The sequence below is a fragment of the Polypterus senegalus genome, chromosome 4 (assembly GCF_016835505.1).
Source record: "Polypterus senegalus isolate Bchr_013 chromosome 4, ASM1683550v1, whole genome shotgun sequence".
In the NCBI taxonomy this organism is placed as follows: Eukaryota; Metazoa; Chordata; class Cladistia; order Polypteriformes; family Polypteridae; genus Polypterus; species Polypterus senegalus.
Window position 1 is genome coordinate 249,684,904 of NC_053157.1, and position 16,685 is coordinate 249,701,588.

Sequence of the window (16,685 nt, forward strand, 5' to 3'; positions counted from 1 at the left end):
CGTTACATATAATGTAGTCTTTGGTTTTAAAGGATTAAAAAATGCATTAACACAAAGAGATACTTATAACTGTGTTACATACAAGTTTGTTTGTGTGAGGTGTGTAAGATAGAGACAAACAAAAGGAGTTCTTAAGATTATTAGTGAACACGTATTGTTATTAAAAATGTGTTGGCTTCAAATGAATATCATTAATTAATATAATCTAGGTGCAGTTATCTTCTGAAAACTAATTTAAATTATCTGTATACTGTTAAATTGTGACTTTCTTGTTTGTTTGTTTGTTTGTTTACATCAGGTGCCTCATCATCTTGGTCAATGACATCAATGCCCAGTTCCAGTTGCGAGAGACTGCCACACATTGAATGTGCCATAAAGACCAGGGGCCTCATGCATAACGCCGTGCGTAGAATTCGCACTATAACATGACATAAGCACAAAAGCCAAAAGCCAAGACAGAAAAAATCCAGATGCAGGAATCTGTGCGTACTGAACTTCCATGTTCTTCGGCTACATAAATCCCGATGAGCGTGAAAAGTAACGCTCGTGCACACGCCTTCTGTCCTGCCCCCAACTCCTCCCAGAATTATGCCGCTATGAATATGCAAATCAATATAAATAGCCCTTAAGCTCAGCCTTCTGTGAAAAGACAATGGAAAAAGCAAGAGGGAAAATGGAAGAATTTCAGCGAATACCAAGTGGAGGCAAAGGAAAAATGTACTATTTGTTGGTTTAAACAGTGGGATACACAACAAAAGGAAGCTGATCGCCTGACATAGTCGCACAGTGCCCCAAATAAAAAAGAAGTTGTCACATATCAAAGTCGTCGTAAAAAGGCGAGTTGTAGCCCACCGTCTGAGTGACATATGAAAGCTTATTAGGGTAAAGAGAAAAAAGGCACACAGTGGGAAAAAAGCACGAAATGTCAACTTAATCTCGAAATTTCCACTTTAATTACGTAGTTTATTTTGTCATTAAAGTAGAACATCATAAACTTCATCTTAAAATCGTTTAATTAACCAGTTTCTCAAATCACATTGCAAGTAAAGTAGCACATTAAATGCTTTGTTTTGTATGTGATCTTCAGTGTGCTCTATGTGTGTGAATCACTACGTGCTTCCGCTTTCTCCGACTGGACACAGAATCCATTACATTCATGATATTACAGCTTTCTGAATAATTAAAATACTGAGATGTATACGTGATATCTTTTTCATGATGATAGGAGTTAAAGCACGTTATTAAACAGGGGAATACAGTGCGTGATTGTGCGTGACCTCCGATGAAATTATTGTAACAGTACTGTCTCTTTCAAACGTGCTAATCTCCAATTCCTGTCCTTACTTTTCTTTCTCCAAGTAACCGATTGCCATACAATCAGCTCTGTAATAGACGTTAAGCCATCTGTAAGCTTACAACGACGATTCTTGAAAACTTTTAAGGTACATTGAAATATCATTGTAGTACAAGTTTAATTATTCTATCCATCTATCCTTCCAGTGTCGTGTCAGCCCCAGAAAGAATAGAGCACAAGGTAGGATCAATCTGTGAACTAGCTAACGCTGCATAACCGTGTCCTCACATGTTTAATTATTAACAATACAGATTATTTAAATGAAGTTAAAGTTTTATCTATATAATATCATCAACATATTTTGCTGCAGTTCATGTTAAAAATGATAGCGTCATCATATGTAAATATGTGCTTTATAAAGTGGCTCAGGTTGTGCAATATTATAACTGTAGTTCAAGTTTACAGTGAGGTGATTGTTGTGACGATGTGGGTTCTGGCTCCACACTCCCATCTGATTTTGGGAACCCTTGAACCCAACACCGTCGATAATGTTACCGAGTGAGCTAGTCAGTGGAGGCAAATAAACACTTGAGCAAGGGGTGGTGCAAAAAGTGCAACAGTGCTTTTATTAAAAATCAACAAAACAAAAACAGTGTTCCATAAATAGTGCAGATCTTCAAAATTCATTAAATAAATAATCCATAAAAAGAACACGTGGAGGTTAAAAATCAATAGATAGAAAATCAAACACATCCTTAGAAACGAGAGGTTAAAATCTTTTTAGGAAGCAGTCTTAAAACAAACAACAAATCTGGTGCTCTTCTGTTAGCGTCTCACCTGCTAATCCCGTTTGGGCCAAGCAGCAGGCAAGACGCTCTCTGCAGCTGCCCTCCTGAAACACACGCATGAGACTGGAGACCTCCCGAACCCTGGCTTCGGTATGGCACTCATCCCAGTCTAGGAGAACTTGGCTTCCAACCAACGGCCAGGTCGCCCACGTTGGGGATTCCAGCACTAAGTCTCCCGACTTCCGCTGCCTTTCCATGGCCTTCATGCGGCCAGTCGCCTTCCCTGGTCACTCCCGCTACCTGATCGCTCAGCGGGAGCGACATCAACACAAACACGTGGGTGTCGGCCTAACACCCAGCTTCTACGCAGCTGTCCACGAGCGCTCATTCGCTCGCCCGTCCGCTCGCTCTTCGCGGCTCTCTCTCTCTTTCACCGACCTGCTTCCTCTACTGCTCCCGATAACCTCCGTCCTCTCCTTTCCTTTCACTCTCCGATCGTTTCTTACTCCTTTAAATCCGACTCGCGCTTCTTTTAAAATGACGAGGGCCACAGCAGCTGCAGCATTAGCCACGGGACAATCATGAATGTGGGCAGTTCCTCACCTGTGCACTAGGTGAGAAACGCCCACACCCTACGGATCGTCCCGAGGCCCACTATGGCCCAACGTCCCCTCGCTAAGCCGCGAGCACATCGATTATTTGTTTAAAAATGGCCTGTGCTCAGTGAGCTGTGGACCCTTAATACCACAATTGTACTTATAAGTATAAACAGTTCTACAAGGAGCAATTGATGGACTGATTGACTGTTTCTGAACCGTGAGGTCCGTACAGGAAAGGCTTTGAAACGTTTTGCCGTGGCTGAGGTAACGTGTGCCTGATGCTGCATCCCGATATTTCTCTTTCCAATCAGCTGCTGCTGTGATTCCCCACTCAGATACAGTGATATAAATACTCCGAGTGGTGCAGTGAGAGTAATATGGAAAAAGATGATCCGCTGTGGCAACTCCTAACAAGAGGAGCTGAAAGAAGAAGAAGAAGGTGCAGTGAGAGTAACAACGCTAAAGCAGTTATGGTATTTGGAATACTATGGCTGTTCCCTGGACCATTATATTGTTACAAATTAATTACAATCAGATGCATTACACTAATAAACAATATGAGGTTAGTTTCTGTGTATTTATAAAGCCGCGGCAGGAATGTGGATCTAAGAAATAATGAGTAACCACACAGGAACAGTACCATTGCTTTGACGCTGGGTGCCGCCAGTCTGCAAAACCCAGCGGAGAACTTGCGTACGACAAGACATGAGGTACCGAGGAAAAGTGCGTGGCTTTACGCCAAGTGTAGGTTTTATACATCGCGATTTGAACGTGGAAAAGTTCTTACGCAACATTTCTGTGCGTACGCACCGTTTATACATGAGGCCCTAAACGTGGTGTAAAATGACTGAAACTGACATGCTGACATATTTGTTATTTTTTCACATTTTTTGTCAGTGAAGCACTTCAAACTCATTGTGTAGTTTTACTTTTAAAGAACATTGTAATTGTCATTTAAATTAATGTTTCAATTTAGTCAAATGTAAACATTTGGGGTTTTTTTTTTTATGTATAATTATTTCAGTAAACCACAAAGCTTGTTAAGTGATATGAGAGTGAAAAAAGTTAGATTGGAGAAAAAAATTTGATGGAGGGGACAAAATCAAAATGACCACACTTATGCGTTTTCATACAAAAGTACTACTAATGTAATACAGTGGGCATGGAGATTAAAGATATTACAAGAAGATATGTGTGCGTTCAACCCATATGACAAGTTGACTGAAACACAGCACATGAACACAGTCGCAGCATCTACTGTAAGAATGATTGACAATGTGCGAATAACACACGTATACCTCATGCCAATCCAAAGCTGCGCTGGGTTTGGTTGCTAACAATCACAGATATTTTGTAAACCATCTTTTGCTGTAACATTTGCAAATTAATAAAATATTACTGTAATTCATAGAGCATTGTACTATTTTTCTTAATGAAAGAAATCTGTAGCTGTTCTTTTTATAAGAACATACAACTCAATTGAGATAATACATGTATTGTAATTTGCAAGAATTCACTCAGAACGTTATTAGAAAAAATAATCATTTTGCAAATTGATCATTTATTACATTATATTAAAAAATAATATATAATATATATTATTACTATAGTATATTAATATTACAAAAATTCATAAAGAATTACTATAACTGTACAAGTGATGATAATATTACATGCTTTGCAGTAAAATATACAGCCCAGAAGAGATTATACGGTAATTTGTAATGCAAGACTGATTATTTTAACATGACAATTTTGTTAAAAATTAATTTTTTCATCAAAAAATTTAAGGTCCACATGAAACTGTACAGTTATTCAAAAAACATTTTTAATTTAATTTTTATGTTAAATTTCTGTTGAACACAGCTGCCAGTTTTTGTACAGTGTACTCTAAAAGCCTTTGTGCAAAAAAAAAATGACTTAAGTGTAAACGAAAAAAGAAATAGAAAGCCCACTCGCAAGAATAAATACGAAATAGGATAAAACAAACAGTAAAAGAAACTTCCCGATTAAAAGCAATTACTAATCTAAAAACATGGCAAGTCTAACAGGTTAAGCTAAAATTACCCAACAACTCATCCAAGCAAAACACCATCAACCCGATATAGTTAATCTAGAGGTGGGAAAATTAATATAAATAAATAGACAACTTAGAACCTGAAATCTTTAAAAGTAACTTTAGGACTGTAATTATATCAACTGTAATCATATGGGTTAGCAACTAAAATAGTTCAACCCAATGTAGTTAATCTGTAGTAGGGAACCATGAATTAAATAAATAGACAACTTAAAACTAAAAATCCTTTGAAGTAAAACCATTTTTTTTTTTTTTAAACTCGACTTTACTTACTCAAACTTTTGTGCATAAAATATAGTTTAAGTGTAAACGAAAAAAGAAACAGAAAGCCCACTCACAAGAATAAACACAAAATAGGATAAAACTAACTGTAAAAGAAACTTCCCGAAGTATTAAAAGTAATTACTAATCTAAAAAAATGGCAAGTCTAACCGGTTTAGCTAAAATTACCCAAAAACTTATCCAAGCACCAAACACCATCAACATGTGATTGAGAAGAATAGAGAAGCCATAGAGTTCCCGTCCTTTATCCAGCGATGCCTGGGTGTGATGACCCAGAACTTGTGCCCAGCGTTTCCGAGCTCAGCAACGGCGGAGCTCCTTTTTCAAAACAACACTGCTTGGGCTCTACACACGCTGGAAATTCTGGACATGCATTATCAATCGGTACAAGAAAAATTACAGAAGGAATTGAAGGAGATAGTAACGGACGAATTCAACAAGTCAGGGGGAAGAAGTGTTCACAGTAGCTAGCAACTGGGCGGTGAAAAAGTTAGATAAAAAACTAACAGAGGGAACAATACTGAACACACTCTATGACCAAAAAAACTCACCACTCAGATTTAACTTACCGGACCTGACTATGTCTGGAGGTAGCGCGGGACCAGGAGTGAATTTGAGGCTCAACACAGTCCAAACCTACCAGGAGCCCAATGCCATCCCTGAGGTGGAAAGGTTAAGTAAGCTGAATCCAGGGTTAGAGAAAGCTAAGGATGCTGGAAACTGGCTGAGGGACGAAGCTAGGCCTTACCAGGCAAGATTACTTCAAGAACAGCAGGAGGACCTTAAAGCACTCTCTAGCAAGGAGGGAACAGGGCAGACAATGGAGAAGGGACAGTTAGTACCAAGCAAAGCCCAACAAGGCAGTTTATGAACTCAAGCCCCGGTCAGCGTCAAACCTGAACACTCCTAAATCACCCACAAACATCACCACTCAGAGTCAGGCGATGGGAAGGCCCACAGAGGGAAATGGACCAGGGATGAACCCCAGGCCTGAACAGGCAGAACATCCTTTGGAGCCACAACCCAGTGCAAGCCTTCCTTTGCCACAGAGGGTCAGGACGATGACGATCCAAGCAGAGGTGCACTCATTCAGGGCTTACCAGCCAGAAGTGTACCCAGCCAGACTGAGTCCAACCCAAAGACACACAAAAATACAATCAAGAAGTATCCAGAATGGGTTTAATGACAGAAGTGCAGTAATAGAGATAGAACAGCCAAATAACACAAGACGTGGTTCCTTAATAAATCTCTAGGGGAGATAAAAGAGGGAATAATCCCTTAGGGCATTGTCGGGCAACCGGTGCGCTGTAGAATTTTCTAGGGACGCCGCGAAAACTTTTGTAAAATATCTAAAACTGCTAGTGTTTTTGAACTTTTGGTTGATTAAAAAGATAATGTTTAAAAAAAAAATAATATTTTATGTTGGAAAAACAGATAACGGTTAATCAGATTGTTGAATAAACAAATGTATTTATTTTGAATTCAAGTTAAAATTTTCGGTGTTCACCATTCATCATAATATCAACACCAGCGGTGTCAAAAACACATCTCGTGAGACTTAAAAAGTCTCATTGTTAGAAGATCTTGCTCACTGTACGGATAGAAGAAGGCGGAGCAAATATAGAACGAGAAAATACAAACGCTACAAACTCAGTAACAAGGCCGTCGAATCACTGTTACCATTTGGAAGCTCTTATCTCTGTGAGCAAGGTTTTTCAACACCTACGGAAATGAAGTCTAAGAAACGCGAGAGACTTCAAATGATCGACAAGGAAATGCGCGTCTGTATTTCGAAAATTGATCCTCACATCAATCTGATATGTGCTGAAAAACAATCTCAACGTTCACATTCATTAAATTTAAGATTTATCCTTTGATTCCTTTCTTAATAAAATGTCTTTCAAACTTGTAAAATTAACTGGTTTTATTGGCGATTGTCCATAGATTGTGTCGTCACGACTTTATTTATGGACAGTCCCTCAGGTGCGTCGCAAAAGAATATTTTTGGACTTAGTGCACCGCAACTTGAAAAAGGTTGCCTTCCATTGCCTTACGGATATCTCAGAAAAGAAAGGAATACAGCTGTCACTCAAAACAGGAGTAGGTCAGCAACCACTATAAACCAACTGTTTCATTGTCCAAGAATTTCTTTAATCATACTTCCAGTATCTGGAGCATTCACCGGGCAATCAGGGCACAAAGACCGGGCAATCAGAAGGATTAGGACAGTGGTAAGGTTAACGGATTTTGATCCTCTCTGGAATTTGCTGGCAGGCAGGCCTGGGTGAGAGCACTCCACAATAGAGCCTGGGCTAGAGTGATCTCTGTGATGCCTTTCTCAAGGATCAATGGGACTAAGACTCCTGAAGACCAGGGGAAGGGAGATATAAGTATGGGCAGCTGGAAGACACTAGTAGGGGCTCACTTATTCTGGTGAGGACTGTAATACACAGTTGGGGGGCTGTCAGCCTGGGCCTTCATTGGCTTCTTCACACAGACTGATGTCAGGTGACACACCCCTCCTTGAGGGGTCCTGAGGAAATTGTAAATTAATCCTGACAATGTGTGTGTCAGTGGAAAGATAAAAGTGTCCCCAAGTGTCACTTCTCATTGTCACTTTGAACACCAATAGTGAAGGTAAAGTCAGTCAGCTGCCTCGTCTCCTTGAGGTTGGGTGACAGTGGGAACAACAAGGAGGAGGTGCAGTTTAATGTCTAACATGACACCAAGTGACTCAGTAAAACACCAAACTCCATCAGTATGGCAGACATGTGACTGAGTGATGAGTCCTCGTCTTTAGCCATTCACAGTGAGTTCATTCAGAGGTGACAGACCACCTGAGTAACTAATAGAGGGGCAGACAATGTCTGTTCTGAGGGCAGAACTCCAGTCACTTCTGTCACTCTGTGCTCCTAAATAGTCACTGGAATGAGGCTCTGGATACTGAGACAGGCATGTGTTCCTGCTGGAGCAGCACAACTGAAAGGAGCTATATAGACTGACTAACAGGTGACATTCAGTGACACTCAGAGAACACATCAGTTGTTGGGGTGTCAGCCTGAAGAACATGTGGCTGTGACTCAACAGTGACCCCTGCTGCTCAGACTGGCATTTGTAGGTCTGAGGTGTCACCGCCCCTCACTATGACACACTCACCTGATTGGCTACTCAGACCCAATAATAATGGAGACCCTGAAAGCTGTTTCCACAAATTCAGGCACAGAGGAGCTGCCCCCCACCTACCGTGTAAAATTAATTTTGACACCAAACTACAAACACAAAGAGGACCTGAGCTTGTAGGGACAACAAGTGACCAGAGTAGGGTACTGGTCAGTGGTCACATGGTGTCAGATGACTGATTGTCACGCAGGAGTAATTATAAAGCAAAAACCCTGGATAGAGGGGCTCAGTGAAGGAGGTGTTGATCCTGTGCAGGAGGGTCATTGTGTGTGAGACGCTATAAAATGATAGAGAACCAGCAGGCCAGTCCAGATACACACCTATTCTGGGGCGGTAGGGGGCGCTGATTACAGTCTGCTGGTTATTGTGACACACAGAGTACTGGGAATGAGAACACAGCAAACACCAGGACTTGTCATTGTTTCCAAGGCTGCACTCCCAGTCCTCTCCTTTCCTGCTCAGTCCTTTATATGCGACTCCAATCCTCATGAGACGTCCACTGCACTCCACCTCCCAGTAACAGCGAGACCCAGTCAGAGCCTCTCTACACAGAACTTGACCCCAGCAGTCAAATCTGTCAGGATTATCAGGATATTCAGCTTGTCTCCCCTTTAATGTCACCTTCTTGTCCCCTTCATACAGATGGAGGCGTCTGTGTGCCGTGTTGATGTCCAGTGTGAGGGGACAGAAGTCTGAAAGGAGAGAAAAGAAAATGAGTGAGGAAATCTGGGAGAGTATAACGGGTCTGGGGGCGGAGCACAACACAGACAATTAAAAAGAACCAATCAGGAGCTGCACTGATGAGACACTAATAGAAAAGAGCTCATCTGATTGGACAGAATCTGTGGGGATTTAAAATTAATTCATTAAAAGATAACAACAGAGAACAAAGTGAAAGGCAAGCAGGTCGGACATTTGGAAGTCGTCTCATTCGTCAGAAATTATGAAAAATGGAATAAGGTCACCATTGAGGTCAAAGTTCTAATAGACTGTCCACACTGACCACTGGCTTTATTAAAATGACACTTTTTATTGTCACAGTCCACCTCTTTAATTTAAAATCAATCCACTGCCACACTTCACAAACACAGATTATTTTAATAAAAGTTACAATCAGTATCTATCTATCTATCTATCTATCTATCTATCTATCTATCTATCTATCTATCTATCTATCTATCTATTATATAGTGCCTTTCACATCTGTCATTGTCTCTCTCTTTCTTTCTTTTGTGTGTTTCCTGTCATCCCTTTTTATTATTTGACTGTCATTCTTATCCAAGGTGACTCCCATCATCTGAGATTCCATTGTTTCCTTTCTTTTGTTTGTCTAATCAGAGCCCAGACAGGTGAAGTGACTTGCTGAGGTCAGTCACACAGTAGTGTCAGTAGTGGGATTTCAACCCACAACATCAGGGTTTGAACTCAAAAGTCTTCACCACCACACCACACTGCATTTTCTCCACCATTTAAACTCTCCTTCTCTTCAATCTGAGGTCAGCTTTACTCTGGTGGTCTCATCAGGGAGGTGGGCTACAATCCTGCAGACCCTCAAACATCTTGAGAATATTAGCAGCTGTGCTCACTGGAACATGAAGCTCTTTGGAGCTGGTCTTGAAGTCTTCACCTTGACCACCCTAGGCTGTGACCTTCTTCATCTCCTCCTCTTCTCTTGTTCTCGTTCAGTGTGAGGCACACAAAGACACAACACAGCAGAGTGAGGACTTGACTGAATGACTGTAGAACCCGGTGACATTCATTAGAGGAATCAGTCAGTGTGAGATGTCAAAACAGTCCAGTGGGGTCTTTGAACTTCTAAGGAGCCCAAATAATTTTCTCTGCCATTTCATTTGTTTTAATGTTTAAAATTTGTGAAGTCGAGAACTCAAAGCAAAGTATCTGCTCTGTGGAGTAAAGAATGGAGGATGATGAGGACTTTTGTCAGCTTTAACTTATTTCACATACAATTGTGCTTCATTTTTAAACTAATACTGTGTCTGTATATACAGTCATGTGAATAGGTAAGTGCACCCCACGACCTGGATTTTATTTTCTTTTCCTTTTTTTAACATTTTTGGACACATCAAGACTCGGAATCAACAGACGGCTTTGGTGATTCACTGCCTAAGTCTCTCAATCCCATAATGCACCAGTCACAGGACCCCCATTCACTCTCAGCCCCTCAGTCACACAACACTCAGACTTTCAAATCCTAAGCCTGTCCTGCTCTATTAAAACTTCAATGATTTTTATTGTGATGATCCATTCAGTCAAAACACAAACTCACATTTTAAAAAGTCGTCTCTGCTCTGAGGTTCAGGAGGCTGGAGGGTGAAAACTGGAGCTTCATGAGCTGAAAATAAAAAGAAAAGAGAAGAAGAATGGAAACTGTGAAGATGACATTGTGTGATCTTAGTTTAGTTCTTAAACACATATTACAAATGTTAAAATAAAATAAAACATTTATAAAATACACAAGGGCTGGCAAATTAGACCAAATGTCGATTTGAATATTGATATTAATAATAAATATACAGGGAGTCAGAGAGTATTGAGACCCCCTCACTTTCTGCACACTTTACTGTGTTGTTGATTTAATTTTAAATGAATTAATGTGCCTTTTGTACTCATCAGTCTACACTCAGTAACCCATAATGACAAAGTGAGCGCAGGTCTTCAGAAAGGTCTGCACATTTATTACAAATCAAAATTAAAACTTCTCCTTCCTAGAAGTATTCAGACACTTAATTCAGGTCTTTGGTGGTCTTCATGACTAAGTGTCACTTCATGCTTTGCACTCCTGGATTTAGGCAGTTGATCCCATTCTTCCTGGCAGATCCTCTCAAACTCTGTTAGATTTCAAGTGAAGTGTCTGTGAACTGCCATCTTCAGGTCTCTCCAGACACATTCTGTGGGGTCTCAGTCTGGTCACTCAAGGACCCTCAGACTTGTCACAAAGCCACTCCAGAGTTGTCTTGACTGTAGTCTTCAGGTTGTTGATCTATTGCCCAAGTCTGATGTAGCAGGTTTTCTTTAAGATCCTCTCTGTATTTGACTGCACTTCTCTTTCCCTCACTTCTGACCTGTCACTCTGTCCCCATAACCTGATGCTGTCACCACAATCTTCACTCTGGGGATGGAATTAGGTGGGTAGTGAGCAGTGCCTGGTCCTCTCCACACATCCTGCTTGGACTTCTGTCTAAAGAGTTCAATGTTTGTCTCATCAGATCATTGAATCTTTTCCTTGATGCTCTGAGGCTGTCATTTGTCTTTTACTCGAGAGTATCTTCTGCCTAACCACTCTACCATAAACACTTGATTTGTGGAGTGCTGCTGAGATGGCTGTCCTTCTTACAGTTTCTCTTATCACAGCAGAGAACTACTGAAGTTCTCTTGTAGCGGCCATTAGGTTTTCGGTCACCTCCCTGGCCAAGGCCCTTCCTTCCCAGTTACTCAGACTGGCCATCTCTAGCAAGTGTCCTGGTGGCGCCAAACATCTTCCATTTTACAATTCTTGATGCCACTGTGCTGCTGGGAACACTCAAAGCTTTACAAAAGGCTTTATCACCTTGCTCTGCTCTACTCCTCACCACAATTTGATCACAGAGGTCTACAGAGGGTCCATTGAACTCGATGGCTTGGTTTTTGTCCTGACATACAGTGTCATGAATATACTGTATTTTATACATATTGACAAGCAGGTACAGTTGGGGACATCTTCATGGCTCCATCTAGTTAAAAAATCCCACCCTGAGTCGAGAGGGTGCTGCTCCTGCTAATGTCTTCACGTCAGTGAGTTCACAGGCCACAAGATGAGTGACGTCACTTCCACAGCCCGCTAATTAAGCTCCGCCTCTTCAATGACACCACTTTAAAATGTCACCAGAAGTGGGTGTTCATTATGGATCTGTGACTAAGGAAGGCGGACTCCGACTCACAAGTGACTTTAACTTGACAGCCTTTTATTCCTGCAGACATCATCATCGTGCTAAGTCTTTGTGCTTTTTACTTCATCTTCATCATTAAAAGGGGGTATTTCAGGGTGGTACCCCAACTCTTTGTGCCCACTCTCTCTCGTTATTTTACATTACACACATACAGTATATGTCTAATGTGGTGGACGGCTGGGATGGATTCTGTGCTCTTGGCTGCTTGACCTTAGTTTGTGTTTAAACACATCGCTATCTTTATGTGTAAACGTTTGTAATTCATAATTTATAAAGTGTGTTTTACTCTGAGACCGCACTCACTGAAATGTTCAGGTGGTCCTCAAGTTGTCAGAGTTTTAACACAATCCTCCATTTTGCTTATCTTCACCACCAAAATATATCAAATAAAATGCTTTTGGTGTGTAAAATCCATTTAAATGTCGGTGGGAGACATGACTTCTGAGCAAACAACAGCAGGCATATAAAACACGAGAGCCCAGAGGAAGCAGAGCTGAAAATGGATGAACGTGAACTTTTAATGTGGACTCAATCCAGCAGAATGTAATGGACAGCGAAGACAGCAGGAGCAGATTGAGATGTTCTGATATTATAAAGCACTGACGCTGAGCTCAATTTGATTCTGTTCTCAAATAAACAATTCATTTGTGCTCTGAGACGGTTTAGCCATTTTAAAGCACATTTCTGTTCTAAGAGAGTATATCGAAAAAGTATAAGGAGTATAACATTTCAAGTTAAAATTCCAAAACATCTGATTAAACACAGCTGATTATTTACCAAGTTTGTTATCACTCAGCTAATGACTGTGAAAGGCACTATAAAGTAAAAAATAATAAACAGCAAAGGATGGCAGATAAATGTTTAAGAGTAGATCTTCTTCAGTGTCCTCTTATTGTCACTCCGGTCCTCCTAATTGACTTCAATAACAAACACAATGTCACCAGACGCTGTACCTGATGGAGTCCTTGCCATGATGTCCTCCTGGCTGATCTTCTCCAGACTCTTTGTCAGACCTGACAGCTCCTTTCTCAGGTCCTCAAATGAGAAATCAGCGGTGACTGTGAAGCTCAGCGAGTCTCCATCAGCAGGAAGGACACAGCGAGATGAGAAAGTCTGCATCAGGAGAGAATAGGGGATGAGATTTCAGAAAGGAGACATTAAAAAATAAGTAATACTGATAAGAGGGGGCTCTTCTGAATTAAGGATCAGTGTGGGAGGCAGTCAGCGTGGGTTTAGATGGTGAGAATGCCTGTCATTGACTTGCTGGTTGTTAATGAGAGAATATTTGGCGGAGTGTAATGGAGCATCAGAGATTATCGACCTTAACTATCAATAAGCTTTTGACACAGGACTCCATGAAAGGCAGGTGGGTCCAGAAGTGACTTGGCACACAAAACAAGGCGTTGGGCTTTTTATGGTTCTGATACAATCTTAATGAAATTAAGTTAAATGTAAAGACAACACATCTAGGGAGAAAGCTTTACAAAATGATTATAGATTTGAAAGTCTTCAGCTCAGAAGTGTGAGTTGTGAGGAAATCTTGGGAGCCTTTGTGTCTTCATCACCATCATCAACCACACAAAGCATGAGGTCAGTCACACAGTAGTGTCAGTAGTGGGATTTCAACCCACAACATCAGGGTTTGAACTCAAAAGTCTTCACCACCACACCACACTGCATTTTCTCCACCATTTAAACTCTCCTTCTCTTCAATCTGAGGTCAGCTTTACTCTGGTGGTCTCATCAGGGAGGTGGGCTACAATCCTGCAGACCCTCAAACATCTTGAGAATATTAGCAGCTGTGCTCACTGGAGCATGAAGCTCTTTGGAGCTGGTCTTGAAGTCTTCACCTTGACCACCCTAGGCTGTGACCTTCTTCATCTCCTCCTCTTCTCTTGTTCTCGTTCAGTGTGAGGCACACAAAGACACAACACAGCAGAGTGAGGACTTGACTGAATGACTGTAGAACCCGGTGACATTCATTAGAGGAATCAGTCAGTGTGAGATGTCAAAACAGTCCAGTGGGGTCTTTGAACTTCTAAGGAGCCCAAATAATTTTCTCTGCCATTTCATTTGTTTTAATGTTTAAAATTTGTGAAGTCGAGAACTCAAAGCAAAGTATCTGCTCTGTGGAGTAAAGAATGGAGGATGATGAGGACTTTTGTCAGCTTTAACTTATTTCACATACAATTGTGCTTTATTTTTAAACTAATACTGTGTCTGTATATACAGTCATGTGAATAGGTAAGTGCACCCCACGACCTGGATTTTATTTTCTTTTCCTTTTTTTAACATTTTTGGACACATCAAGACTCGGAATCAACAGACGGCTTTGGTGATTCACTGCCTAAGTCTCTCAATCCCATAATGCACCAGTCACAGGACCCCCATTCACTCTCAGCCCCTCAGTCACACAACACTCAGACTTTCAAATCCTAAGCCTGTCCTGCTCTATTAAAACTTCAATGATTTTTATTGTGATGATCCATTCAGTCAAAACACAAACTCACATTTTAAAAAGTCGTCTCTGCTCTGAGGTTCAGGAGGCTGGAGGGTGAAAACTGGAGCTTCATGAGCTGAAAATAAAAAGAAAAGAGAAGAAGAATGGAAACTGTGAAGATGACATTGTGTGATCTTAGTTTAGTTCTTAAACACATATTACAAATGTTAAAATAAAATAAAACATTTATAAAATACACAAGGGCTGGCAAATTAGACCAAATGTCGATTTGAATATTGATATTAATAATAAATATACAGGGAGTCAGAGAGTATTGAGACCCCCTCACTTTCTGCACACTTTACTGTGTTGTTGATTTAATTTTAAATGAATTAATGTGCCTTTTGTACTCATCAGTCTACACTCAGTAACCCATAATGACAAAGTGAGCGCAGGTCTTCAGAAAGGTCTGCACATTTATTACAAATCAAAATTAAAACTTCTCCTTCCTAGAAGTATTCAGACACTTAATTCAGGTCTTTGGTGGTCTTCATGACTAAGTGTCACTTCATGCTTTGCACTCCTGGATTTAGGCAGTTGATCCCATTCTTCCTGGCAGATCCTCTCAAACTCTGTTAGATTTCAAGTGAAGTGTCTGTGAACTGCCATCTTCAGGTCTCTCCAGACACATTCTGTGGGGTCTCAGTCTGGTCACTCAAGGACCCTCAGACTTGTCACAAAGCCACTCCAGATTGTCTTGACTGTAGTCTTCAGGTTGTTGATCTATTGCCCAAGTCTGATGTAGCAGGTTTTCTTTAAGATCCTCTCTGTATTTGACTGCACTTCTCTTTCCCTCACTTCTGACCTGTCACTCTGTCCCCATAACCTGATGCTGTCACCACAATCTTCACTCTGGGGATGGAATTAGGTGGGTAGTGAGCAGTGCCTGGTCCTCTCCACACATCCTGCTTGGACTTCTGTCTAAAGAGTTCAATGTTTGTCTCATCAGATCATTGAATCTTTTCCTTGATGCTCTGAGGCTGTCATTTGTCTTTTACTCGAGAGTATCTTCTGCCTAACCACTCTACCATAAACACTTGATTTGTGGAGTGCTGCTGAGATGGCTGTCCTTCTTACAGTTTCTCTTATCACAGCAGAGAACTACTGAAGTTCTCTTGTAGCGGCCATTAGGTTTTCGGTCACCTCCCTGGCCAAGGCCCTTCCTTCCCAGTTACTCAGACTGGCCATCTCTAGCAAGTGTCCTGGTGGCGCCAAACATCTTCCATTTTACAATTCTTGATGCCACTGTGCTGCTGGGAACACTCAAAGCTTTACAAAAGGCTTTATCACCTTGCTCTGCTCTACTCCTCACCACAATTTGATCACAGAGGTCTACAGAGGGTCCATTGAACTCGATGGCTTGGTTTTTGTCCTGACATACAGTGTCATGAATATACTGTATTTTATACATATTGACAAGCAGGTACAGTTGGGGACATCTTCATGGCTCCATCTAGTTAAAAAATCCCACCCTGAGTCGAGAGGGTGCTGCTCCTGCTAATGTCTTCACGTCAGTGAGTTCACAGGCCACAAGATGAGTGACGTCACTTCCACAGCCCGCTAATTAAGCTCCGCCTCTTCAATGACACCACTTTAAAATGTCACCAGAAGTGGGTGTTCATTATGGATCTGTGACTAAGGAAGACGGAGCTCCGACTCACAAGTGACTTTAACTTGACAGCCTTTTATTCCTGCAGACATCATCATCGTGCTAAGTCTTTGTGCTTTTTACTTCATCTTCATCATTAAAAGGGGGTATTTCAGGGTGGTACCCCAACTCTTTGTGCCCACTCTCTCGTTATTTTACATTACACACATACAGTATATGTCTAATGTGGTGGACGGCTGGGATGGATTCTGTGCTCTTGGCTGCTTGACCTTAGTTTGTGTTTAAACACATCGCTATCTTTATGTGTAAACGTTTGTAATTCATAATTTATAAAGTGTGTTTTACTCTGAGACCGCACTCACTGAAATGTTCAGGTGGTCCTCAAGTTGTCAGAGTTTTAACACAATCC

At 41.1% G+C, this 16,685-nt stretch overlaps 1 protein-coding gene across 1 annotated transcript; it reads right to left on the reverse strand.

Annotated features, from left to right (window-relative positions):
* Nucleotides 1-6,983: 6,983 nt before the first annotated feature.
* On the reverse strand, nucleotides 6,984-15,855 carry LOC120529029 (tripartite motif-containing protein 16-like). Its single transcript, XM_039753090.1, has 4 exons — nucleotides 15,811-15,855; nucleotides 13,121-13,280; nucleotides 10,508-10,573; nucleotides 6,984-8,912 (listed from the first exon to the last, which is right to left on the reverse strand). The coding sequence occupies exons 1-4, from the start codon at nucleotides 15,853-15,855 to the stop codon at nucleotides 8,371-8,373; spliced, it is 813 nt and encodes a 270-aa protein (XP_039609024.1). The 3' UTR covers nucleotides 6,984-8,370.
* Nucleotides 15,856-16,685: the final 830 nt, after the last annotated feature.

Bases quoted from the DNA above. Each gene is read 5' to 3' on its own strand.
- LOC120529029 (XM_039753090.1), bottom strand. From the start codon at position 15,855: ATGGCCAGTCTGAGTAACTGGGAAGGAAGGGCCTTGGCCAGGGAG. The intron at 10,574-13,120 runs GTACAGCGTCTG...TTTTATTTTCAG, and splicing joins CATGGCAAGGACTCCATCAG to CTCATGAAGCTCCAGTTTTC. The intron at 8,913-10,507 runs GTGAGTTTGTGT...CTCTCCTTTCAG, and splicing joins CAGAGACGACTTTTTAAAAT to ACTTCTGTCCCCTCACACTG.